This window comes from Saccopteryx bilineata, chromosome 1 (assembly GCF_036850765.1).
Source record: "Saccopteryx bilineata isolate mSacBil1 chromosome 1, mSacBil1_pri_phased_curated, whole genome shotgun sequence".
Lineage (NCBI taxonomy): Eukaryota > Metazoa > Chordata > Mammalia > Chiroptera > Emballonuridae > Saccopteryx > Saccopteryx bilineata.
The window spans coordinates 157,544,317-157,571,730 of NC_089490.1; the positions used below are offsets into that span (position 1 = coordinate 157,544,317).

Here is a 27,414-nt window from a genome sequence, read left to right on the forward strand (position 1 = left end):
CTGGGATTAGCTTTTGCATGGTCTACCCTCATGCAAAACTAAGTGGGCTGGTTGTGGTGGGGCATGGCCATCCTCCACAGGTGTAGCAGGTGGACAACTCATCAGGAAGCCCCCTGGTGTATCCTTGCAGGCCTGGAGCAAATGCAATGGCTGATAGCAGGTGCTACCTGGGAGCTGGGCCAAGAGCTCCCCACGCCGTACCAGTGCCTGATGGAGCTTTGTGCGCACAGCCATGATGTGCTGTTCCAGTTCCTCTAGCTCCCCTGGGCGTGGAGCTCCTATGGGCAATGTGGGTGGCCGGCCATTGGAGCAGGGCAAGACAGAACCTTTGAGTGGCCTGGATCCCTCCACATCTGTGTCCACTACTGATGCATCAGTGGCCATAGCTGGCTCCAGAAGGAAGTGCACACGACGCTCCCTCGCTGTGGCCTGGTGCACCTCTGTCCAGGTGCCCTGGCTTGCAGGGGTAGTCAGTGTGTCCTGATGCTGCTTCTCCGGATCCCTGGAGACAGGATGGATGGGGCTGGAGCAGTGTCCCTTGAGGAAGCCGTGGGCAGTAGGAGTCATGGACTGACTAGCTTGGCTCTGGAATGGGGGTGGGGCTGGCAGGTATAAAATGGCAGGCCGGAGGGCAGACGTCAGCTGGTGGGATGGGAGCTACCACAGGGCCCCTTACCTTGGCTCGGGCTCCTTCTGCCTATCCAGTGGTTCTGTGTTGAGGGCGCGGTGGATTCTCTGTGAACCAGACAGATGCTTTTGGGTCAGGTTGGGAGGCTGACTACCTGCCCACCCTGACCATTTCCTTACCTGGCTTGTGTGCAGCCAGTACTGCAGCCTGTTGCCCCTACGGATGCATGGCAGTACCAGGTGGTAGAAGACATGCTCTCCGAGGGAGCTGAGCAAGGCACTACCCAGGCCCAGGCAGAGCAGCACAAAGAGACCTGAGAAGTGGTAGATGCCCATCTGCAGGGTCTGCAGAGGGTGGGAAGCAGGTATAAGGCTTTCATGGTCATGGCAGGCCCTTGGGGAGCCCTGGCCTAGGGGACACAAGTTGGGCCAGAGACAGGCACTGGGGGCAGTGCAGCTGGATTGGGAGGCTAGGGCTCCATGTTCTGGAGCAAGGTTTGAAGGAGAGGGCCCTGAAGGCCGGGCTTTTGTAAAATGAGTAGGAGTGCACAAAAGCAGACAAATAACACATCTTGGGTATGAACGGGACTGGCAACTTCAGTTGAGGCCTACGCAGGCTCAGGGCTCCCACACTTACCCCCACCCTACACCCCAGGCCCTGTCCCACCTCTGTGACAGCGAACACCCGCTTCCCACAAGGCACCATCTTGTACCACTTGTCATGCAACAGGTCGATAAAGCCAGAGGACTTGTAGCGGCTGATGAACTCAGACAGGTTGGAAGTGAGTGGCGAGTTCTGAGGGAGTCCAATGCCGTAACCTGGGACGGGACAGGCCAGGAATAGGGTTGGAACTAGGTCTAACACAGCCCACGGGAGCCATACCCACCTGGTGCCCTCAGTGGACTGCCTCAGGATCACTGATTCCAGAGTCCCCTCACCCTCAATGGCAAAGGGCTTGCCCACAGTCAGCAGTTTGCAGTCAGCATCAATGGAGACCTCGTAGTCCAGGAGTGACTTGTCCATGATGAAAGCATTGAGTTTGGGGGGGTCACTCCTGTGGAGATGTAGAGGGGGTGAGCACTGGCCCAGGTGAACCCCAACACCCCACCCCCACCCCCACCCTGCTCTATGCCCCAGCCTCACGTGAGCATGGCGATGCCATGAGGCGTGGTGGGTGCACTGTGTCGCCTCATGTGTGCGTACATCTCAGGGAAGCTCTTCTTGATGTAGGCTTCGGCACTGCTCTCCCACACAGTGCCAAAGCGGAAGCCCTGGGGTGGATGGTGCAGCTGTGGGCAGGTGACCAGTCAGCACCAGGGTACTCCTGTGCCTTCACTCAGCTCCCCACACAACTCTGCTCTGGCCCCCAGCCTAGGCCTAAGGTTCTCAACCAGCTTCCCCTTGTAGCTGAAAGTCATTCTCTGTGGGGGCCGTTCTAGGCACTGCGGGTATACAACAGTATCTCAGGCCCCATCTTTGCTATGCCAAGAGCACCCTTGGTGTGATAACCACAAATGTCTCCAGACATAGTCTGCTGTCCACTGTGGGCAGAATTGCCCAGTTGAAACCCACTGTTACAAGTACCCAAATGTTCATCTCCACACAGACCTGGCCCTGAATTCTAGACCTCTCCTTCCTCTCACTACTGCCTCCATGGCTGTCTCTTCTCCCTCCTCTTATCCCACATCCTGTTTTGCAAATCTTGTTGGGTCATCTCTGCCTTTAGAACACCCACACCTGACTGGTGGTGGCACCACAGTGGATAGATCGTTAACCTGGGATGTGAAGGTCCCTAGTTTGAAACCCCAGATTGCTGGTTTGAGTGTGGGCTCATCAGCTTGAGCGTAGGGTAACTGGCTTGAGTGTGAGGGATCAACATGATCTAAAGGTTGCTGACTTGAGCCCAGAGGCCACCTGTTTGAAGCCCAAGGTTGCTGGCTTGAGCAAGGGGTCACTGGTTCTGCTTGAGCCCCCTGGTCAAAGCACATATGAGAAGTAATCAGTGAACAAGTAAAATGAAGCAACTACGAGTTGATGCTTCTTATCTCTCTCGTCCTTTCCACTTCCTGTTTTGGTCTCTCTCTCTCTCAAAAACAAAATAAGGCCCTAGCCAGTTGGCTCAGTGGTAGAGCATCAGCCTAGCATGTGGATGTCCCATGTTCGATTCTTAGGGCACACAGAAGTGCCTACCTACTTCTCCAACCTTCTCCCCTCTCACTTTTCTCTCTCTCCCCTCCTCCTCCTCCTGCAGCCATGCCTCAACCGGAGCAAGTTGGCCCTGGGTGCTGAAGATGGTTCCCTGGCCTCTGCCTCAGGTGCTAAGAAGAGTGGTTGCTGAGCAACAGAGCAATGCCCAGATGGGCAGAGCATCATCCTCTAATGCAGTGGTCCCCAACCTTTTTTGGGCCCTGGACCGGTTTAATATCAGAAAATATTTTCACGGACTGGCCTTTAGGGTGAGACAGATAAATGTATCACGTGACTGAGACAAGCATCAAGAGTGAGTCTTAGATGGATGTAACAGAGGGAATCTGGTCATTAAAAAAAAATAAGCCTGACCAGGCGGTGGCGCAGTGGATAGAGCGTCGGACTGGGATGCAGAAGGACCCAGGTTCGATTCCCAGCTAGGGCGCATAGGAGAGGCGCCCATTTGCTTCTCCACTCCCCCCCCTCCCGCAGCCAAGGCTCCATTGGAGCAAAGATGGCCCGGGCGCTGGGGATGGCTCCTTGGCCTCTGCCCCAGGTGCTAGAGTGGCTCTGGTCGCAGCAGAGTGACGCCCCGGAGGGGCAGAGCATCACCCCCTGGTGGGCAGAGCATCGCCCCTGGTGGGCGTGCCGGGTGGATCCCGGTCGGGCGCATGCGGGAGTCTGTCTGACTGTCTCTCCCCGTTTTCAGCTTCAGGAAAAAAAAAAAAAAAAAAAAAAAAAAAAAAAAAAAAAAAAAAAAAAAGCCTGACCAGGCGGTGGCGCAGTGGATAGAGCGTCGGACTGGGATGTAGAAGGACCCAGGTTCGAGACCCCAGGGTTGCCAGCTTGAGCGTGGGCTCATCTGGTTTGAGCAAAAAGCTCACTAGAATGGACCCAAGGTCACTGGCTCGAGCGGGGGGTTACTCAGTCTGCTGAAGGCCCACGGTCAAGGCACATATGAGAAAGCAATCAATGAACAACTTTGGTGTTGCAACGAAAAACTGATGATTGATACTTCTCATTTCTCTCCGTTCCTGTCTGTCTGTCCCTATCTATCCCTCTATCTGACTCTCTCTCTGTCCCTATAAAAAAAAATTAAAAAAAATAAAATAAAACATTGTTCAGATTTAAATATAAATAAAACGGAAATAATGTAAGTTATTTATTCTTTCTCTGCGGACCAGTACCAAATGGCCCACAGACCGGTACCGTTCCACGGCCCAGGGGTTGGGGACCACTGCCCTAATGGGCTTGCCGGGTGAATCCTGGTCAGGGAGCATGCAGGAGTCTGGCCCTGCCTCCCCTTCTCTCACTAAATTAAAACAAAAACCAGGCCACTGCTTACTGCCTCTGCAGCCTCCACCCAGGCTCCACCATACCCCACACCACCTCCCCTAGTTCAGCGCAGTCTCCTCACCCTGCTCTGAGCACTGCCCATGATCTGTGCGAACTCCTACTGAACGAGTGTGTGGTTGCTCCCCAGCACCACCAAAAGTCACACCAGCTGGTCTGAGCCTCTAGAGCAGTATCATCACCTCAGACTTTCCAATGACGACATATTCTGTATCTGTGCTGTTCTCTGTGGCTGTTGAACACTCTATTTCAGCGGTTCTCAACCTGTGGGTCGCGACCCCGGCGGGGGTCGAACCATCAAAACACAGGGGTCGCCTAAAGCCATCAGAAAATACATATTATACAATATATTTCTAAATAAAATATGTATTTTCCGATGGCTTTAGGCGACCCCTGTGTTTTGGTTGTTCGACCCCCGCCGGGGTCGCGACCCACAGGTTGAGAACCGCTGCTCTATTTTTTTTTTTTTTTTTTTTAAATTTTTTTTTAAATTTTATTTATTTATTTTAGAGAGGAGAGAGAAAGGGAGAGAGAGAGACAGGGAGGGAGAAAGAGAGGAGAGAAGGTGGGGAAGAGCTGGAAGCATCAACTCCCATATGTGCCTTGACCAGGCAAGCCCAGGGTTTCGAACCGGCGACCTCAGCATTTCCAGGTCTACGCTTTATCCACTGCGCCACCACAGGTCAGGCCGCTGCTCTATTTAATTAACTTAATTTAAAAAAAAATATTTTGACAGTCTCTTTTTTTTTATTTATTCATTTTAGAGGAGAGAGAGAGAGAGAGAAAGGGGGGAGAAGCAGGAAGCATCAACTCTCATATGTGCCTTGACCGGGCAAGCCCAGGGTTTTGAACCGGCAACCTCAGCATTCCAGGTCGACGCTTTATCCACTGCACCACCACAGGTCAGGCTTAATTAAGTTAATTTTAAAAGCCACTAGTGAGTGGCTTGTGTATCAGACAGTATCCAGGTTTTATTACTGATTTACAAAGGACAGGAAGGCGAGGTGGGGACAGTAGAACAAGCTGAACACCCCTCCAGGGATGCAATCAGCCAGACCCAAACAGTGGGAGATACTATGGGGCACAAAACCAAAGCAAACAAAACAATTTCTTCAACAAACACTAGGGAACAAAACTGGGTGATGGGCATACAATGCAATCAACAGTTCAAGTGTCATGAAGATGTTCGCCTAAAACCTATGTAGTCTTATTGATCAATGTCACCCATTAAATTTAATTTCTTTTTATTATTATTATTTTTTTTTTCTGAAGTTGGAAACGGGGAGGCAGTCAGGCAGACTCCCACATGCGACGGACTGGGATCCACCCGGCATGCCCACCAGGGGGCGATGCTCTGCCCATCTGGGGCGTTGCTCTGTTGCAACCAGGGCCATTCTAGCATCTGAGGCAGCGGCCTTGGTTCCATCCTCAGCTCCCGGGCCAACTTTGCTCCAATGGAGCCTTGGCTGTGGGAGGGGAAGAGAAAGACAGAGAGGAAGGAGAGGGGGAGGGGTGGAGAAGCAGATGGGTGCTTCTCCTGTGTGTCCTGGCCGGGAATCGAACCCAGGACTCCTGCATGCCAGGCCGATGCTCTACCACTGAGCCAACCGGCCAGAGCCTAAATTTAATTTCTAAAACAAAACAAAACAAAACGCTAGGGAACAAAAGCGATGAGAGCAAAACCTACAGATGAGAGATGAAAAGCCTCTACCATCTTTGATGCCTGAACATTTAAGATTCAGAGCCAAACCATGAAAAAAGAAGAAAAAGACCTGTGGTGGCACAGTGGATAAAACGACCTGGAACACTGAGGTAGCTGGTTCTAAACCCTGGGCTTGCCCAGTCAAGGCACATACAGGAGTTGATGCTTCCTGCTCCTCCCCACTTCTCTCTCTTCTCTCTCTCTAAAAATGAATAAATAAAATCTAAAAAAAGACAACTGGGATGTTGGTTAACATTCCGAGTACGTACTTATGGGGAAATGACACATGGTCTGGCTGGAATAACCCAGCAACTGAGGCTAGTGATGGATGAAAGTGGCTGGCAGTTGATTTTGGAGCCAGACACTGGGTTCATTCAAGTTCTTTACTCCCCACTCAGGGAAATTCAAATTTTGGTTTTTTTTTTGGTATTTTTCCGAAGCCAGAAACGGGGAGGCAGTGGCAGACTACCGCATGCGCCCGACCAGGATCCATCCGGCATGCTTACCAGGGGGAGATGCTCTGCCCGTCCAGGGCGTCGCTCTGTTGCGACCAGAGCCATTCTAGCGCCTGAGGCAGAGGCCACAGAGCCATCCTCAGTGCCCGGGCCAACTTTGCTCCAATGGAGCCTTGGCTGAGGGAGGGGAAGAGAGAGACAGAGAGGAAGGAGAGGGGGAGGGGTAGAGAAGCAGATGGGCGCTTCTCCTGTGTGCCCTGGACGGGAATTGAACCCGGGACTCCTGCACGCCAGGCCGACGCTCTACCACTGAGCCAACTGGCCAGGGCCAGGTTGTTTTTTTTTTTTAATTAAAAAGAAACACATAGACTGGGCATGCCCCTGCTCTGCCCACAACCCTCTAGGGCTCCCAATAGAAGTTTCATCTCAGAGGGAACTGCTTTAAAAGCCCAGGGCCTCCTGCGCCCACAGTCCCTGCACAACCTGCCCTCTCTGTTATCTCCTGGATCTCCCCTCCTCCCTCCCTCCTTCACTGTGCTCCAGTCACACACAGGCTGTTCCTCAAACACCACCAGGCAAGGTCTTGCCCCTGGGTCTTTGCATGGAGGCTATGCCCTCTTTGATGTACACAATAGTACCTCACCAGTCACCCCTCCAAAAGGAATGTCTGACCCCCATTTGAGAAAATGTCCCTTCCAGCATTTCTGGTGTCCCCCACTCTGCCTTATTTTTGTCCCTGGCACTCTTTCACTACCTTGTATACCATCTGTTTACTTATCTATCTTGATTCTTTCCCTGTCTACCCCAGGAATTGGGATTTTCACGTATTTTGTTCCACCATGTGTGCTCAATAAATGTTTGCACGACTAGACAGCCACATGTGGCTGGGTTTTGAGATTGGCAGGTGAGTAGGCAACCTCCTAGCTGTGGTCCCTGACCTCCACAGCCACCCACCTTGGGGTCGTGGATCCCAGACAGCTCCTCAAAAGTCTTGTCCCCAACCATGACGGCAGCCAGGTTGGCTGTATAGCTAGACAGCACAAGCAGGCAGAAGATGGCCCATAGGTTCATGAGGAGACGCCCTGTGGGGCACTTGGGTGTCTTGCTGGACACTGTGCGTCCAAAAAGGATGGCATAGCAAAGGTTGAGGGCCGAGGAATAGGAGAAAATGGTGCCACGGTTCCGGCCACGGGGCGTGAGGCCATAGGGACTGCGCCACTCGTAGAGTGTGAGGAAGAGTGCAGTGAGGTGCAAGGCGGCAAAGACACCCAACCACATGGACCAGTGCAGCGGCCACATGAAGGCACCAAGGGGTGAGGCCGTGTCCCGTGCCCGCACCATGATGCCCAGGCTGGTGGAGAAAAAGGGGCTGCTGAAGTCCACCACCTTTGAGCGGGCAGAGTTGATGCTGAAGCTGGTGACTGCCATGTGGGCCCTGCCTGCCAGCAGGTCACCCACCAGGCCTGTCCAGTGGCCGTCCCGCAGTGCACCATACTTGCCATCGCCCACAATATACAGCTCAAAGTCAAAGGGGGTGTCCTCTGCCAGGCGCTCCAGCAGGTCAATGCAGTAGCCGTAGCAACACTTGCGCAGGGCATGGGGCACAGAGCCATTGGCCAGGGCAGCAAACAGTGCATCCAGGGTGGCTGAGTCGTTGGTGCCAGGAGCCAAGCATAACTGCCCTGCTGGGCACTGCCCATCTTCATCTGGCTCTCGGGCAAACACAAATGGGTGCTCCACCAGCGTCACCACACGCAGCTTTGGGCGGGCCCAGGTGCCCAATGGAGGTGGGGGCCGTACAGCGGCACCCCCTGGCTCCAACTCCAGCTTCCCGTCCTGCCAACTGCCCAGTGTGGCCCAGGCCGGGGTGCCCAGCAGGTCCTGGCGCAGACTCCACACTCGGAAGTGCCGGGATATGTACACCTGGGAGGAACTGGTCACCCACACTGGCCCCGTGAGGCCCTGGAAGGATGTGTTGCCCAGGAACCTGGCAGGAAGTGGGTGGGGGGCAAGCAGGCTCAGGCAGCGAACCCCCCACAGCAAAGTTAGACTCTGCCCCCCCACCTCTCAGCACACATGGGGGACCACAGTGGATGCTGTTGTGTCCCCTCACACCAGATCTCCTTACCAGCAGGGGCCCGAAGTCAATGACTGACCACCAGTTTGAATGCCCAGGTAGGGCACTGTGGCTCCGGGGTACTGTCAACCCTCCAAAGATCCCTCAGGATCAGGCAGAGACACATGCCTGTCAACCTCTCCCACTCCTTTCCTACTTCTCCCAAAGTGCCAAGTAAGCCCCTCACCAGAATCCCTTTTTCAGGCCCTACTTCCACCAAGACAAGTCAAATGCTGCCCTCGCATGAGGCCACAGTGCCTGACACACAGCAAATGCTCCAGGCAGAGGCAGCTCCATGTGGAGGCTGCACACCCTTCCCACGGCAGTATCCCCACTCACCGTGCCAAGAAGCGGCCTGAGGACTCCTGCCCGGCTGGCTGCAAGTCATTGCAATTGATGGCGGTGGGGAGAAGGGTACGCTCTAGCTGTACACTGGCCGCACTGCCCAGTGCTTGTGCCACCAGCTCCACTGCATCGTGGACAGTGGCTTCCAGTGAGGGTCGAGATACCTCACCCAGCGCCAGCAACCCAGGTGGCAGGCCCTCAGTGGGCAATGCTTCAGCAGGCAGTGGTGTGCCCAGCAGCCAGCGGGGTCCAGGGGGCCCAGCCTCCAGCACCTGACGGGCACGGGCCATGTCACAGCCAAGGAGCACAGCCACAGGTACCTGGGCTGAGCCCTCTGCCAGCACCCCGAGCAGGGAAAGGTGGGCCTGCAACCCTGCATCATTCGTGTCCAGTTGGCTCAGGTTCAACACAAGCTTTGGGGCCCTGCCAGCCCGGCTAGTCCAGAGGGCCACCACGCCACCAGGGTCCCGGATGCGGCAGAACACCAGGCCAACCTCTTCCCAGGCATGAGCCTGCAGCACAGACACCAGCACCTCAAGCAGTGTCTCCAGGGGGATGGCCCAATCCAGCTGTAAGTGAAACGGGTTCTGGGAATGGGGTGGTCACAGTTAGGGCTGGTGACCACCATACCCTTCCCACCCCCTTTAGTTGGTGCTCAATAAATAGATGTCACCTTGATAACTGGATCTCATGCCTGCCTCCTCCCAGCCTACCCCTGCTCTAACCCCTTCTGTGTTTCCTCATGGCCATCAACATAAAGCCCAGATTCCCTGCCTGAAATTCAGGGTCTTCTTTTGTGTCTCTGGCCACCCTAGTAGCACCCTATTTTCAGTATTTTTGCACATGCCATTCCTGATCCGGGATACATTTCTCCCTCTATGTCAGTCATCTCCTACACATTCTTCAAAACTCACCCCATTGCTTCCTCCTCTATTTAGACATCTCCATCCCCCTGGCTCCTCCTCTGGACTCTCCCAACCTGGAGTCCCTCATTCACCATAGTCCTGACCTCACCCACCATTCCCATTTGGGAACTCTTCAAGGGCCCAGGACTGGGGCTCCTTGGTCACAAACTGACTGATGCCCTCATGCTTGGAGCCAAGCTAGAGTGGCTCCTACACACATCACTGCTACTGAGCTAGGCAAACCAGAGGCTGAGTGGTCCCTCTGTGCCCAGTGGCACCTAGGATTTTCTCAGCCTGTAAAGAAGGAAAGAGCTTTGCCAGGCACTTAAGGTAGGCAGGATGTTGCCTGCATTGGGACATGGCACACAGTGCTGGGAGACATGCTGTGCGCTGCCGCTCAGTTCCCACATAAGCCCAACAGTTCCAACTGCACGGGCGCAGTTCTTGGAGATGGCGGCAGAGGGCGCCATAGGCCTGGATTTGGGTCTTACATCTCTCCCACCGGGAGAAGGCAGTGGGAAGGAAAACGGGCCTTGGCACAGTGACAGCCAGGTCGATGAGACCCGGGGACTCCTTCAGGGTCAGGTTCTTCTTTCCGAGGAGAAAAAAGACCTGCAGGGGGTTTCAAGATGGGTTTGGAGGGAAGGAGGCTCCCACCAGCCCCATGTCCCTGTGTTGGGCCCCTCTCTGCTGTCCCTAGGAGGTGGCGGGGGTCTTTTCCTGCAATACAACAGAGTCCCCAGACCCCGGATTGTCACTCTTCTCTCATCTCATTTTCTATTTTTGTCCTAAATCCTGGCCTGGGATGGGGAGTTGGGATGAATCTAGAAGAGAAAATAAACTCCAAAAAGATGGAGAGGATGAAAAGGAGGAGGGAGGGAGGGCTTTGGAGTAACAGAGTGTCCTGGGGATCTAAGAAGCCACCCCCCACACCCCGCGGAGAGCAAGCAAGAAGCCTCCTTTCCCCTCCTCGATCCGCGGTCCTGCGCGGTGAGAACTGAGAGGTGCCCTCGGACTAAGAAGGGACGCAACGAGTGAGTTGGGTCCTGGGGCCAAAAGAGGCAGGTTCAGGGGCTGCGGTGGCGGCACTCACCACCAAAGCCCAGGGAAGGGGTCTGCACTGGAGTCCCGCGCCCAATCGGGGTCCAGAGGAGTCCCCTGGGCTCCTGCCTCCAGTTCCCATGCTCTGGAAGCATCCGGGTCCAGGGTCCCAGGTCCCACGAAACCCAGGCCCTCCGTCATTCGGGCTCCTGGGCATCCCCGGGGCTCCTGCATCCTCAGTCCAAAAGCCCGTTCCCGCGCGCCCCAGGGGCCCCGGCATTAGACTCCAGGTCCCTGCAACCCAGATCTTCCCGGGGCCTCCCTGATCTGCACCACGAGTCTCTGCACGTCCTGACTTCCAGCGTCGCGCGTACCGGGACGCCGAGGGGCGCGCGCGCCTCCAGGCGCAGCAGGCTGAGCACGGGGGTCTCGGTGGCCGCGGCTAGGAAGTGCAGCTGCAGCAGCTCCGGCTGCGCCTCGGGGAAGGCGAGCACAGCCACCACCCCCGGCGCCGCCAGCGTCTGACACAGGCCGCGGGCCAGCGAGGCGGGGTCGCGGGCAGGGGTCGCGGCAACCACCAGCTCCAAGCTCAGGTTGTGTGGTAGCCGAGACGCCAGGGCGGACCGGGCCAGGGCGGCGCGGGCGCGGGCGCGGGCGGCGGGCGCGCGGGGCAGGAGGGCGCCCAGGCGCACGGAGCCCCCCAGTCTCGCCAGGAGGTCGCACGGCTGCGGGTGGCCCCTGACGGGGACAGGCCCCAGCGCCAGCGCCAGGCTAAGCCACAGCGCCCGTACAAACTCCATCTCAAAGTTACCGGCGGGTGCCGTGGGGCAAAACCGCTGGTGCCACGCGCGGGAGGCGGGAATCCCAACCGGCCCAGGCCACACCCTTTCCCTCTCTCCTAGGCTGGCGCATCCTCCTTGCCCGGCCCCATCGTCCTGCGCCCGCCCTAGCCACCTCCCAGCCCCTATACCAACTATTTACTACGGAGGAGTGGAACCCACTACCCAGGGCGGAAAACAAAGGCTCAAATGGCCACACTGCACCGGGCTGGACATAATCACGGCTCTTCCCCTTTCTGTGCGGGTGGGGGTAGGGGGAGGGGGAGGAAACAGGCTTGACACCAGAGAGAGATTTTGGTCAAAAACTGTTCCAGCACTCACCATTGTTCTACTCCAAGATCACCCTTCCAGCCTGGGAATGTGGCCCATTGTTCAGTTAGGAAAACTGAGGTCCAGAAAAGGTCAAGGTATGCCTTCATGGCCACACAGCAGCATCTCCCACCTCTAGGAAGTAGTGGCTACTACCCATACCAACCCATCTGAGTGTGCTTAACATTGTGTGCACCCTGAGGAAATCGAGATAGGTGTATCTGCTGGGAATGTCAAGGATAGATCTGTCTTCTAGCTGCGCAAAGGCAACTTAAACCAGAGAACTCCTCTTCACCCTTAAAGACCTAGTGACAAATGGCACTGCTCTGAAAAATGTTCTCTATTTGTCAGGCAGAAAGGAAAACACTCTCATCCCATTTAAGTTCACTCTGCCCACTTTAACGTTATCACACTCTGCCATCTTTCTGTTTATTCGCTTTTTTAAAACATATTTACTGGCCATCTCCCCCATTCTACCCTGAGAGGGCAGGATGGGTCTGGCTTGTTAACTGCTGTGTCTCCACGGCTTGCACACATTAAAAACACTATAATTACTCTTCGCTTGAGTAACTGCTCAGACAAGGATACTGGGGTTACATCACCATCCACTGTTCCAGAACTTTCTATAGCTCCCTGCCATTTACCAATCCTCAAGCCTTCCTGTGTTCTCTGGGCCTCCCCACCTCAAACGTCCCAGGGTCCTCGTGGCCCTGGCACACAGCAGGCACTCAATAAATGCCGAAGCCAGCACCCCACATGAAATTATCTCATCCTATATTCCCCAGGGTGTGTGTGGTGGTGGACTGAGAAAACACGCAGGCGTCCCCAAACTACGGCCCACGGGCTGCATGTGGCCCCCTGAAGCCATTTATCCGGTCTCCTGCCGCACTTCTGGAAGGGGCACCTCTTTCATTGGTGGTCAGTGAGAGGAGCACTGTATGTGGCGGCCCTCCAACGGTCTGAGGGACAGTGAACTGGCCTCCTGTGTAAGATCCTGACCGCGGATCGAGGAGGGGAAAGGAGGCTTCTTGCTTGCTCTCCGCGGGGTGTGGGGGGTGGCTTCTTAGATCCCCAGGCCACTCTGTTACTTCAAAGCCCTCCCTCCCTCCTCCTTTTCATCCTCTCCATCTTTTTGGAGTTTATTTTCTCTTCTGTGTAAAAAGTTTGGGGACCCCTGCGGGAGTGTCTCCCAGACCTCTCTGGGTGCAGGGCAGCCTCCCACCATGGAACATTCCAGCTCTAATAAATACATCTACATTTGTTTTTTCCCCCACAAAAACACTTCCATCTGGAGCCAGTGTTAGAGCAGGAAAAAACAACTGTAGATGAATAAAACTAAGTGCCAGCCAGCAGTAAGGATTGAAATTTGAGTTCCAGGTGACAGGGAGGGTGCCTTATCCAATCACCGGACCAGGTATTCCAGGACAAGGGAACATCCCCAAGGGTCTTGGATTCTGGCACCCTCCCTGCCTGAGGCCCCTGCATGCTAGGGAGCACTCCATCTGCCCTGTTCCTAGGTGAGGCTCCCAGCTACTGTCCTCAGGGACCACTGGCCTTCATCTGAACCTGGGTTATGGTCCCTTTGGCAGTATGAGCCTCAGAAACAGGGATCTGACCTGGTAGGGGATACTTTCTTACTCTATTCAGGCCCCCAGTGGACACTCAGAAAGTCAGTCAACAAACATTGACCTTTTACGACTGGTTTATGTCACCACGAGCATGTCCTCAAGGTTCATCCATGTTGTTGCAGGTGTCAGACATTTTTTGGTGTTGATGTTCTTATTTTTATTTATTTTTAAGTGAGAGAAGGGGAGATAGGGAGACAGACTCCTGCATGTGCCCCAAACAGGATCCAACCTGCAACCCTGACCTGGGGCCAATGCGCAAACCAAGATATCGTCAGCGCCTGAGGCTGTTTGGACCATCCTCAGTTTGGGGGCCAATGCTCAAACTAATGGAGCCACTGGCTGTGAGAGGAAAAAAGAGAGAAGGGGGAAAGGGAGGGCAAGAGAAACGAAGGGTCGTTTCTCATTAGCCCTGACCAGGAATTGAATCTACGACACTCACACGCCAGGCCGATGTTCTATCCACTGAGCAAACCAGCCAGAGCCTATTTTTATTTATTGATTTTAGAGAGGAAGGGGGACAGACAGAAACATCTGTTTCTGTATATGCCCTGATCAGGGATCAAACCCACAACCTCTGCACATCAGGACCATGCTCTAACGAACTAAGCTAACCAGCCCGGGAGAGCCTTATTTATTTATTTATTTATTTATTTATTTATTTATTTATTGTATTTTGAGATCCTTTTTTTTTAAGCATGAATAATAATAGTTCACCATCTGGATGCACCTCAGTCTTCATCCACCTATTTGTTGATGAACTTGGGTTGTTTCCACCTCTAGCTGTGAATATGCTGCTGAGACACGGGTGCGCAGCTATCAAGTCCCTGCTTTCTTCTATTTCTTTTTAAAAAAGATTTCATTTGATTTGCGATAGAAAGGAGGCAAGAAACTTCAACTCATAGTACTTATATGTGCCTTGACCAAGCAAACCTGGGGTTGCGAACCGGTGACCTCAGTGTTCCAGGTCACCATTTTATCCACTGCGCCACCACAGGTCAGGCCCTGCTTTCAGTTCTTTTGGGGTATCCATCCAGCTGGAAGTGGGATTGCTGGGTCATATAGTAACTGTTTCATTTAAAAAATATATATATTTTATTCAATTTTCAGAGAGGAGAGAGAGAGAGAAAGGGAAAGAGGGAGAGAGAGAGAGAGAGAAGGAGGAAGGAGCAGGAAGCATCAACTCCCATATGTGCTTTGACCAGGTAAGTCCAGCTTTCGAACCGGCGAACTCAGTGTTCCAGGTCGACACTTTATCCACTGCGCCACCACAGGTCAGGCACTGTTTCATTTTTTGAGGAATCACCAGACTATCAGCTACAGTGGCTGCCCCAATTGCTGTGCACAAGGGTCATTTCTCCACCTACTTGTGGACACTTGCTTTTTTTTTTTTCATTTTTCTGAAGCTGGAAACAGGGAGAGACAGTCAGACAGACTCCCGCATGCGCCCGACCGGGATCCACCCGGCACGCCCACCAGGGGCGATGCTCTGCCCACCAGGGGGCGATGCTCTGCACATCCTGGGCGTCGCCATGTTGCGACCAGAGCCACTCTAGCGCTTGAGGCAGAGGCCACAGAGCCATCCCCAGCGCCCGGGCCATCTTTGCTCCAATGTAGCCTTGGCTGCGGGAGGGGAAGAGAGAGACAGAGAGGAAAGCGCGGCGGAGGGGTGGAGAAGCAAATGGGCGCTTCTCCTGTGTGCCCTGGCCGGGAATCGAACCCGGGTCCTCCGCACGCTAGGCCGACGCTCTACCGCTGAGCCAACCGGCCAGGGCGACACTTGCTTTTTAAAACAATGGTCCTGGAGCCCTAGCCGGTTGGCTCAGCGGTAGAGCGTCGGCCTGGCGTGCAGCGGACCCAGGTTCGATTCCGGCCAGGGCACATAGGAGAGGCGCCCATTTGCTTCTCCACTGCCCCCCTCCTTCCTCTCTGTCTCTCTCTTCCCCTCCTGCAGCCAAGGCTCCATTGGAGCAGGGATGGCCCGGGCGCTGGGGATGGCTCCTTGGCCTCTGCCCCAGGCGCTAGAGTGGCTCTGGTCGCGAGGGGCAGAGCATCGCCCCCTGGTGGGCAGAGCTTCGCCCCTGGTGGGCGTGCCGGGTGGATCCCGGTCGGGCGCATGCGGGAGTCTGTCTGACTGTCTCTCCCCGTTTCCAGCTTCAGAAAAATACAAAAAAACAAAACAAAACAAACAAACAAACAGACAATGGTCCTGGAGAGTGTGAGGTGGCGTCTCATTGTGGCTTTACACAAACTCTGACAGCACACAGGAGTCACCAGTGAATACTGGGTGTTGTCGGCATGTCTCCTCTAGCAATGATGGGGTAAGACTTAGGGTCAGATTATGCTAAGGAATGTGTATATACCCTATGGTAAGAGCACCATTTACTATGTACTATGCACCTGTCACAAAAGTTGGGCACAAGCTCCCCAAAGTTCCTTGCAGGCTTTGCAAGCCCAGGAGAGGAACACCCCTTTAACAGATAAGGAAACCATGTGTTAGAACCAGGCATGGCTTGTCCAAGGCCATGTGGTAATTTCAGGCCAGACTGGGAAAAGATCAGCTCCACTGTCACCACCTGCCTATATTGCCTGCAAGGTGCATGCTGGGATGCTCACCCTCCTCAAAGCCCTCTTATGGTGGCCTGCAGATGGGACCTTCCAGGACTACACCTGACAGATGGTGTGAACAGAATTGTTAGGGAGGCCATTTGTATGTCGCGTCCCACCTTCTAACATCTCAGAAGGTGCAGGGTGAGCAGGCACCATAGCCCCTCAAGGCCTGAGTCAGAACACAGGGACAGCCCCAGGGGATGGGGTCCTCACCTCTCTGCCCAGAGCGCCCCAGCAGTTGAGGGTTCAGAGTGGTGTTGGAGAGACCTCTAGCCCTGGAAATACATGCAGGATAAAGGACAATGGGAACAGCCTCCCCTCTCCAGGGAAAAACTGACCCAGGGGAGGCTGCCAGACAGAGGCTAGGATTGTCAGCTCATCTCATGGCAACTGGCCAGCTGTCTGGGACTGACCAGACGCAGACATGGGCAGCAGTACCAGGTTCAGAACTAGCCCTGTCTCCTAATGAACCAAGAGCAGGGGCATGGGGGGCTGGGGGTTCATGTGGTCAGACCTAGGTGCCTTCACCAGCATCAGGGCCCAGAAGGTCTCAGGCCCTGGCAGATGGAGTACCCATAGGGAGCCTGAACCCATCTTGATGCCCCCATCCCCATCTCCTAGAAGCTCTGAAGACCAACTTCCATGTCCCCAGCTTGGCCGACCAGCTGCTACAGACCCCACGCCATGAGTGCGGGGGCATAATATAGCCCCTATCCACAACTGGACCCCTTACCTGACATGGGAAGGATAGCCCCAAGTATCATCCTGTCCAAGTTCCCTGAGCAGGGGAGAGTAGGGAAGATGAGGGTCACAGGCATGGATGGACAGTGGGCTGGGCCACCCATTTGTGAGGACACGGAGCCCTGGGTACAAGGAATTCCAATTAGCCTAAAAGCACAAACTCAGTGCTGGCTGCTGGCTCACAGCTGCAGTTATGACGGCACCTGATAAATTATGTGGGTGTTCTGGATCATTAAGCAGGACTGTCAGTGGGGGTTAGCTTTCCAGAAGGTTCTGAGAGCAGCCTTGGGGCCCACACTTCTGGGCTGGCCTCCAGGTGCTGACTGGACTGGCATGTCCCCAAGGCAGCGGAGGCATACCTGGCCTTCCTTGGGCCCTTGACACTGACAAGAATGTTCTGGTCAAGTGGCCTTGGGCACATGCCCTTGCAGGAGACCCTAGTCCAAAACTGGCTGTTACCCAAGAGTCCTTACCTTAACCAAGGCTGGGACAGACCCTTGGTGGCTATCGGATGTGACCAGCGTGATCACACTGCTCTCCCTGAATCAGTCTCACCTGGTGACCTCAGCCTGCAGCTAAAGCTGCCCCTCCCTGTGCCCTCCCAGTCCCCTCCTATAGAGGGCAGCCTGGCCTTCAAGATCATACAAAGGCAGTAGGTTGACAAATGAGTATCTGAAAAGTCTGAAAACCAGTTTCCCAACACCAGATTTTTTCCCCCAACAATAGATTTTTACAAGTCAGACCTAACAGCCTGCCTCGAGGATTCCAGAGCCCAGACTAGGATGAGGGACAGCCCTTAGCACATACAGAGGACTAAAGAGAATAGGCTTTTAGGTCTTTTATTAAAAACAAAACAGCACTAACTGAACACAACAGACATCAGTGGATCAACAGACAAAACACCCTCTCATGCAGATAACAATCCAAACACAAGATGGGAAGGAGAGCTTTGGACTGTACTGCTGTTACAGGGGCTTTGGCCCAGTGGCCCCAGGGCAGGTGGCCTTGTCAGCCTGTCCATAAGCAGGGCCTCGGTCCCTGCACTCACTTAGCAGGTCGGGTGATGATATGGGTGGAGAAGTCGAACAGGTCACGATTGATCTTGCGCAGGTTCTGCACCTCATCCTCCAACTCTGTGATTCGAATCCGCAGCTGGTCCTGGCCACCCAGCACATTCTGGGGAGGGACAGGGCGCTCAGGGTGGAGGAGCCTCTGACATCCCACAGTGAGGGGAGGGAGATATCCTCCCCAATTAACAGCCCTACACTGAGCCCCCGCCCAAGGGCACTGCTGCCTTCACCCCAGCCTCACCCTTCCAGTGGCCTCACTCACCTTCTCCATAGTGCTGCACAGCACCGTGTGCAGCTGCCCTGCTCGCTCCAGGTAGCTGGGCTCTGAGCCCTGCAAAAGAAGGGGCTGCCTCAGTGACCCCAGGCTACCTGCACTATTCACATCACCCAATGGTGAGGGAGCTACCATCCTGATGCCTGTTCACAGATGGGGAAACAGGTTCTAAGTGGTTGCTAGGTGCCCGGCTGGGGTGATATCTCTGTGGGAGGCCGCATCTTCAACACCACACCCAGCAGGAAGCAACATTAATCAGTCTACTCAAATCGGCTTCCTGCTTATAGGACTGTGCCCAAAAGCTCCTGGGGACAAGGACACTGAAAGCTTGGAACTAAAGCCAGGTTTTGGGGGACATGCAGAAACCAGGGTTAAGAAAAAAAAAACACAAAAAAAATCAGGGTTCAAGAAGGCTACAGAAAAGGACTACCTAGCATGTGGGCAGGTTGCCCACCCATCAAGATGGATGGACACTGCTGTTGTGGAGAGACTGTCCACCCTGGGAGGCACCGTCTAGGCATGCTGCCTGGGGCTGGTAGATGGGCACCTGGCCCTGCCACCCACCGTGACATCCTAGGCAGGGGCCTGTACACCCTTGTGGGGCTCATGTAATTCCAGAGAATCAAACCTGGGCAGAGGTAGCCAGAGCACAGCCAGAGTGGCAATGCCAGGCCCTGCAGAGAACTGGCAGGTGGGTGATCCCTGGAAGGGAGTCTGCCTACAGCCCTGCTACAGAAGGCAATGACCCACAGTACCTTTGGTCACGCTTCTTTGGGAATGAACCTTGGTGTGTGCCTGCTTCTACTGTGGAAGGTGCTTTCTGAGATCAGGTGCTGGCCACCAGGCTGGGTTCAGCATGTGGTCAGAGGAATCTATTCATGGAGGGGATATGTGGAGGCACCCTGGCCAGCACCCAGACCCACAGGGAACAGAGCCATGCTGTAGAGGCCGAGCCAGGTTGGGTTCTCCAGAGGCCAGAGGGCAGGGCTCCTGCTGGAGCAAGTACCTGCTGGTGGAGGCCCAGGCGCAGTGTAAGGCCCCCGCAGTGCTTCTCATCTCCATGCTCAGCGCCCAGCAGGTGCCTGCTGAAGTGTGGCAGGGGCAGGCTGGGCCTGAAGTCGGAGCTCAGCATGCTGACTGGTGCCAGCATAATGAAGGCGTTGGTCACGGGGCCTGTAGCAGGGCAGGTGGCTGGTCAGGAGCCATTTCTGCCAGGCCTGGGCCATGGCTCCCACATCTTCCACCCCTCAAACCCACTACCTGTCAAAGATGGGCTTTTCTCTCACTGGTCCTACCTCCCAACCCGCACCCAAGTGACTGGGGTATGGACAAACGGGCAAAGCCACATAGCTTATAACCTCTTGGTCTTCTGTCCCCAGGCCCACCTTTGAGGGTCACTGTCCTGATGCACTGCTTGCTTTGGATGTCCCAGAGGCGTACAGTCTCATCATGTGAGCCAGAGAGCAGCAAAGTACCATCAGTGGACACTGACAGGCAGGTCACCTGGTTCCTAGGGACATCGGACTGAGAAAGGGTGGTGCAAATGACCCCTGACCCCAGGAGCAAGAGAACAGGGCCCCTTCCCCACTCCCAGTTCCCGTACCTGTGGCCTTTGAACACCTTCCCGCTATCCTGTTCTGGCTGGAAACTCTTCTCTCTTTGTCCAGGCTGTAGAGGTCGAAGGGCCAGTGAACAAAGGAACAGTCATGCCTCTGCCCTGGGGACCTCAGGGCACTGGGGGTGATGGGCAGGGGTAGAGCCTGCTTGGCTCAAGGACCTGAATGCGGGGGGATGGACAGTCCCAAGGCCTTTGGAGGATGGAGCCTGGGTATCCCAATGTCCCAAAAGCCTCCAACCCCCAGGCCCAGACACCCACCACTCACCCAGGTGTAGAGGTCGACCTGGAAGATGGACCCTTCACTGCCACCGCAGAATATGTGATGCTCAGCTAGGTCCATCGTCACAGCCATAATGCCCACATCAAAGAGCACAGAGAGCAGCAGCTCACCCGAGGAGATCTCCCAAAGCTGGGGGCAGGCGAAGTATGGGATGAGGGTTCCATAGACACTGTGATCCCGGTGATGCAGGGGTGCTGGTCTGAGAGCCGGGCAGCCCCGACTGGGAGACCCTGGACCCCATGGAACATCAAATGGGAGCTGTCACTTAGCAGGGGGGTGGTCTCAGGGCCGGGGCACTTGGGGCATTCCCTGAGACAGAGTTAGGTCCTAATGCCCAGGACCCCTTGTCACCCCATTTTAGCTGCTGTCAGCACTAGATTCTACCCACCCCCTATGCTACCACCAAGGACAAAGACCAGAGAGCTGGATCTCTTCATATCCCTGAGGCTTGGCCATGAAGCCACGGGGCGCAAGTGGCCAAATGGGAATTTCCGAGCCAACATAAGCCTGGACCATCTATCCTCTGGCTGTCCTTGAGGCTGGAAGCATTGGGGGATTAAGAACTGTCTGGAGCCACCAGCCTGGGGGAAGCAGGTGATTCACTGACTCATACCAGCCAAGAATCCGCCAGCCACCCCAGCCCAGTTCATAGACCCAATGGGAGGGGAAAGTAGGGGGGATGTATTGGTCCTACCTTCACTGTCTGGTCCAGTGAGGCTGTGGCCACCCGGGCTAGGGGCCCCCCAAAGCCACAGTGCAGGTCTGTGATGGGGAGGGTGTGGCGGGACCAGACGTGCCGAGGAGCTGGGGTCCTGGAGGAGTCCACTTGCAGCACGCTGCAGGAGAAATATATTTGGGGGAGGGCTGTACCCTGATACCTTGATGCCCCAACCACCTCCATGTGGCCACTTGGTCCATGTACTAGTGGAAAATTCTCAGATGGTTCCTGGGACAAACCAATCACCCTCATCCTCTTCACAATAGCCCACTTGCTTTTTTTTTGTTTGTTTGTTTTTTGGTATTTTTCCGAAGTTGGAAACGGGGAAGCAGTCAGATAGACTCCCACCTGCGCCTGACCGGGATCCACCCGGCATGCCCACCAGGGGGCGTTGCTCTGCTGCAATCAGAGCCATTCTAGTGCCTGAGGCAGAGGCCACAGAGCTGTCCTCAGTGCCTGGGCCAACTTTGCTCCAATGGAGCCTTGGCTGCGAGAGGGGAAGAGAGAGACAGAGAGGAAGGAGAGGGGGAGAGGTAGAGAAGCAGATGGGTGCTTCTCCTGTGTGTCCTGGCTGGGAATCGAACCCGGGACTCCTGCACGCCAGGCCGATGCTCTACCACTGAGCCAACCAGCCAGGGCTAGCCCACTTGCTTTATAGGTCCCAGATCCAGCCCCTTTCTGCCCTGGGACTTTGGCATGGCCTTCTGTAAAGGAGGATCCCTGCCTTCTCTGTGCTGAGGCCTCATCTGGCTGGAGGCTACAGACTGGGCACAGGCATGCGAGGGTTGGGGTGCTACCTGCACAGACTCCACACCAACACCAGGCAGTCCTTGCCCCCAGACAGGAAGTGGCTGCTATCCCCTGTGAACTGCAGGCAGGAGATGTCCTGGTAGTGGCGGCTCAGGATGACCAGGAGGTTCCCCGTAGAGACCTGGGGAGGGCAGGGTGCATACAGGTCAGGTCAGGCCAGGAAATGGGGTGCAGCGCCTGGCCCCTCAGCTGCCAGGTTATAGGGGTGCATCAAAGGGAGAGTTTGCCCAGGTGCAGAGAGAAGGATGGTGTGACTGCAGCCCCCAGGGAAGACATGGGTGAGAGGGACAAGCTGGTGAGGAAACGGGTCCCTACAGAAGCAGCCAGATCCAGGAGCAGCAGCAGGTGGCTCTTCATGGTGATTCTAACACATTAAGAAGTTACAGTCTTGCCTGACCTGTGGTGGCGCGGTAGATGGGGCATTGACTTGGAATGCTGAGGTCGCCAGTTCGAAACCCTGGGCTTGCCCAGTCAAGGCACATACAACAAGTAATCAATAAACAACTAAAGTGAAGCAACTACGACTTGATAGTCCTTGTTCTTTCCCCTCCTCTCTCTGTAAAATCAATAAAAAATAAAATCTTAAAAAAAAAAAAAAAAAGAAGTCACAGTGTTGCCTGACCAAGTGGTGGCGCAGTGGATAGAGCGTCGGACTGGGATGCAGAGAACCCAGGTTCGAGACCCTGAGGTCGCCAGCTTGAGCACGGGCTCATCTGGTTTGAGCAAAGCTCACCAGTTTGGACCCAAGGTCACTGGCTCGAGCAAGGGGTTACTCGGTCTGCTGAAGGCCCGCAGTCAAGGCACATATGAGAAAGCAATCAATGAATTAAGATGCTGCAACAAAAAACTAATAATTGATGCTTCTCATCTCTCTCCGCTCCTGTCTGTCTATCCCTCTCTCTGACTCACTCTCTGTCTCTGTTTAAAAAAAAAAAAAAAAAAAAAGAATTGGAATTCAGTCTTCTAAGGCTGACTACGAGAGCCTTCAAATGCAACCACATCACTTGGTCTAGCAGGAGGAACTGGGGATGGGGCACCTCTTGCTGTGAAACCTGGGAAGGGGAGACCCGAGCCAGCAAAAAACCGGGTAGATTGGCTTGCTGAAGAGGAAGGCATGGCAGGAAGAAGTAAATCCATCACACAACACCTGGAAAGGGCTGTGGCATGGGAGGAGGGGAACACAGATGACGTTGTGGGTTAAACTACATATGTCCCTCAAATATACATGTCTACATCCTAATTCCTGGAATCTATAACCTTACATGAACATAGGGGTTTTGCACGTGTAATCAGTTCAGGTGAGATCAGGGTAGAGTGGTCTCAAATCTAACAAATGGTGTCCTTATAAAAGGGAAACTTGGACACACACTTGTTTACCCTGTAGCCCCACTCTGAGGATTTCCCAGCCTCCCTCACCCACTCAGAGAGCAGGGAAGAAAGGTCAACAGTGGCAGTTATGCCTCACCATGCGGTGGCACAGTGGATAGAGCATCATACTGGGAAGTGGAGGACCCAGGTTTGAAACCCCGCAGTAGCCAGCTTGAGCACGGGCTTACCAGCTTGAGTGTGGGGTTGCTGGGATCATAGACATGACCCCATGGTCGCTGGCTTGAGCAAGGGGTCACTTGCTCTGCTGTAGCCCCCGATCAAGGAACATGAGAAAGTAATCAATGAACAACTAAGGTGCCACAACGAAGAATTGATGCTTTTCATCACTCTCCCTTCCTGCCTGTCCCTATCTGTCCCTCTCTCTGATTCTGTCTGTCAAAAAACAAACAAACAAACAAAAACTAAAAACAGTGGCAGTCATGGGAATCAAGCTCACCCTGGCTGAAAGCCCTAGGCCTGGGCGCCTGGCTCTGTTGGCCATGTGGGATGCCCCCTTGTGGTGACAGCTCACAATGGTGATAAATTCTCCAAGACAATGGAATAGCCAGAGTCAGAGAGCAACCCCACAGGCCAAGATGTACCATGACTGTCTCCAAACAAGAAGGGGTGACCTCCTATGATTTCCCCATTGGACAACGGGCCACTGGTTTTTACCACTCTTCCTGAACCAGGTTGACAGCGATCAGGGCAAAAATTTCTACCATGACGGGCAATCTGTGAGATGCCTCTTCCTGCCTCAGTTTCCCTCCCTATGCTTGAGCAACTGCTTGCCAGTTTCAGAATTAGGAATAGGTTGAAAGTCCCAGGATAGCCTGACTGGTGGTGGTACAGTGGATAGAGAGTCGAACTGGGATGCTGAGGTCCCAGGTTCAAAACCCTGAGGGCGCCAGCTTGAGGGCAGGCCCATCTAGCTTGAGCATGGATTATCAACACAATTCCATGGTCGCTGGCTTGAGACCAAAGATCACTGGCTTGGCTGGAGTCCCCCAGTTAAAGCATGTATGAGAAGCAATCAACGAACAACTAAAAAAGTGCCACAACTACGAGTTGATGCTTCTCCTCTCTCTCCCTTCTTGTCTCTCTCTTTCTCATTAAAAAAAAAATTAAAAATTAAAAGTCCGGCCCTGGCCGGTTGGCTCAGCGGTAGAGCGTCGACCTGGCGTGCGGGGGACCCGGGTTCGATTTCCGGCCAGGGCACATAGGAGAAACGCCCATTTGCTTCTCCACCCCCCCCTTCCTCTCTGTCTCTCTCTTCCCCTCCTGCAGCTGAGGCTCCATTGGAGCAAAGATGGCCCGAGCGCTGGGGATGGCTCCTTGGCCTCTGCCCCAGGCACTAGAGTGGCTCTGGTCACGGCAGAGCAACGCCCCAGAGGGGCAGAGCATCGCCTCCTGGTGGGCGTACCGGGTGGATCCCGGTCGGGTGCATGCGGGAGTCTGTCTGACTGTCTCTCCCCGTTTCCAGCTTCAGAAAAATACAAAACAACCAAAAAAAAAAAAAAAAAAATTAAAAGTCCCAGGATAAACCCTGGCCGAATAGTTCAGTTGGTTAGAGTATTGTCCCCACATGCAAAGGTTGTGTGGTTCAATCCCCAGTCAGGGCAGAAACAGAAGAGATGGATATTTCTGTCTCTCTTTCCCTTTCTCTCTCCCTAAAATCAATAAATACATTTTTTGTCTTGTTTTTAGCGATGAGAGACAGAGAGAGGGACAGACAAGGGCAGACAGGCAGGAAGGGAGAGAGACAAGAAGCATCAATTCTTTGTTGAGGCACCTTAGTTGTTCATTAATTGCTTTCTCATATGTGCCTTGACCATGGGGTTCCAGCACAGTGAGGGACCCCTTGCTCAAGCCAGCAACCTTAGGCTTCAAGCCGGCAACCTTGGGGCTTTGAACCTGGGGCTTACCTGTCCCAAGCCAATGTTCTATCCACTTAGCCAATGCCTGGTCAGGCAACAAATAAGTTTTTTTAAAAAATAAATAAGTAACCTGCCTGACCTGTGGTGGCGCAGCAGATTAAAGCATCAACCTGGAATGCTGAGGTTGCTGGTTCAAAACTACTCTGGACTTGTCCAGTCAAGGCATGTATGAGAAGCAACTAGTATGAGTTGATGCTTCCTGCCCCTCCTTCCTCTATTTCTATCCCCCCCCCCCCAAATCAATAAAACCTTTTAAAAAATTATAAAATAAATAAAAACCAAATAAGTAAAAGTTCCAGGATGAGATAGCTAAGCCCCTCCCATCTCACAGAGAACTCAGTTCCCTTGGCAAACCTGTTTTGCAAGTCAAGGTTAAGGTCAGGCAAGGAAGAGGTTACATCAACTTTGTGGCCCCAAATCCTACATTGTCAGTGCAAGAGGTGAGGTGGGTATCCCTTCAAACAACCAACTGTTAGTGTCAACACTGTTGGTGGTATAACTCAGGGGTTCACAAGCCAAGCTCCATGACCCTGGCTCTGACACTCACCTCCCACAGGTATATGCTTTCTGCAATCCCTGCCAGCATGTAGAGGCCATTGGGCGATGTGGTCAGAGAGGTGACAGGCCCAGGGCACATGATCTTCTGCTGGAGCTGGTCCTAGAGGAACATAAGAAGCCTCGGAGCTTCATGCATTAACTTGGGAACCAGTGGGCAGGGAGGAGAGTGAGTGGGGCAGCTGGTATATCCAAGACAATTAGAAAGAAAACAGGGGTGGTTTGAGCAAATTCATGGCTCAGCAAAGTGTTTGCTCTAGCCCAAGCTTTGCAGGCTGGAGATGGAGACCCATGAATCTTTGGATAAAAGCCAGGCAGTACTTCTGTGGGCACAGGTGTGGGTGTGGGAGAGGCACAGAAACTCCAGGAGGGTGTTGGGGCTGGACAGCACAAAGGCTAGTCGGCTTTTTCCCCAATTCTGCCTCCTAAGGTCCCACCGGCTACCTTAAACCTGTTTCCAAATCTCTAAAATAGGAAAATATGAGCATGGTCTACATCAGACAAAGCCAGAGCACAGAGCTTGCCTCAAGACACATGAGCTGGCAGAAAGGGGAAGCGAGCAGTTGCAGGAGCCGCATTTTGGGGCTGTTTCTGATGAGGACAGTATCTTTTTGGGGAGGATAAAGGTCCAGAATTACCCTTTCAGGGGGCCCACCAGGCCTCAGACTATCACCCTCCATGCCTACGAGACCCACAGAATCCCAACTGAAAACTCTCCCTTTAAATTTCGCGCCCCTTTCCGCACAGTTCCCGTTAAGGCCCCACTACCTTAACGGGACATTCATTTGCACATGCGCCTTGTAGACTGACCTGAATCCCACACCTCCCAGCTAAGACCCACACCCCCCAGCCCTCACGCCTCCCTCTTCCGATAAGCCCCAAGACCTGCGCATGCACAGAACATCCTGAACAAGACTTCCTCCCCCACCCCCGATTCAGGACGAGTGCAGCCCCCGCCAATTCCAATCTCGGGCGCCTAGCCGCACCTTCCGTTGTATCTCCCAGGCGCTGATGTAGTTCTTGCCCAGCTGAGCCGCCAGCAAATACTCGCCATTGAGCAGCGCCAGACCACGGGGCTCAGCCTGGCCTCCGCGGTACGTGAGCAGGTTAGCGCCCGAGTGCAGCTCCCACACGATGCAACTCCACAAGTGGGCAGATGAGTCTGTACACACAGCTACCTCCATGGGCGCCGCCATCTTATTCCCACACTGTTCCGGAATGTGTCATCATCAGCGAGATGCGGAACACTGCGCCGTGCGTACTAGAGCGGCGCCCACGTTGCCCCGCCCCTCCAGCGGCTGGCCCTCTTGCGCCTGCGTACATGCCTCGGGGAGGAGGCTACCCAGTAAATCGGCCTTTTTTTTTTTTTTTTTTTTTTTTTTTTTTTTTTTTTTACCCGATACGCTAAGAATGAAAGTGCGCCTGGTGGAGTATCTTGAAAGGAGGCCTCTTGCAAAACTATAAGGGGTGGAAATCAAGGCCCAAGGTCTTCTGCTTCAGAGCCTGGAAGTCTGGGTTGGCCATTTACGCTTGGCGCTTTTGGCCAAGTGACTCAAGCTCTCGTATTCTTTTCTTTAAACATGTAAATAATAAAGTACTGTACCGACCTCACAGGCGTAAAATACAGACTACGAACCCAACATAATATGTCTAGTTGGCACTCAATACATTGTAATTAAGTGCATACTCACGGATCCACCGTCTGCCTCCCCCTAGACCCCTCTTCTTGGGGACCACAAAATCCACCTTTTTTTTTTTTTTTTCATTTTTCTGAAGCTGGAAACAGGGAGAGACAGTCAGACAGACTCCCGCATGCGCCCGACCGGGATCCACCCGGCACGCCCACCAGGGGCGACGCTCTGCCCACCAGGGGGCGATGCTCTGCCCATCCTGGGCGTCGCCATGTTGCGACCAGAGCCACTCTAGCG

General features: G+C 54.2%; 2 protein-coding genes across 2 annotated transcripts; both read right to left on the minus strand.

The window, feature by feature from the left end:
• Position 1: 1 nt before the first annotated feature.
• GRIN3B (glutamate ionotropic receptor NMDA type subunit 3B) lies at positions 2 to 11,532 on the minus strand. The gene is made up of 9 exons (XM_066277894.1): positions 11,107 to 11,532; positions 8,781 to 9,373; positions 7,280 to 8,312; positions 1,772 to 1,917; positions 1,567 to 1,682; positions 1,295 to 1,446; positions 808 to 972; positions 677 to 735; positions 2 to 502 (listed from the first exon to the last, which is right to left on the minus strand). Exons 1-9 carry the CDS (start codon positions 11,530 to 11,532, stop codon positions 7 to 9), a joined length of 3,186 nt encoding a protein of 1,061 aa, XP_066133991.1. The 3' UTR covers positions 2 to 6.
• Positions 11,533 to 17,679: 6,147 nt separating this feature from the next.
• Positions 17,680 to 27,208, minus strand: WDR18 (WD repeat domain 18). The gene is made up of 11 exons (XM_066277952.1): positions 27,178 to 27,208; positions 26,473 to 26,694; positions 25,479 to 25,589; positions 21,614 to 21,747; positions 20,793 to 20,934; positions 20,084 to 20,227; positions 19,804 to 19,868; positions 19,586 to 19,710; positions 19,207 to 19,373; positions 18,189 to 18,257; positions 17,680 to 18,032 (listed from the first exon to the last, which is right to left on the minus strand). The coding sequence occupies exons 2-11, from the start codon at positions 26,680 to 26,682 to the stop codon at positions 17,901 to 17,903; spliced, it is 1,299 nt and encodes a 432-aa protein (XP_066134049.1). The 5' UTR covers positions 26,683 to 26,694; positions 27,178 to 27,208; the 3' UTR covers positions 17,680 to 17,900.
• Positions 27,209 to 27,414: the final 206 nt, after the last annotated feature.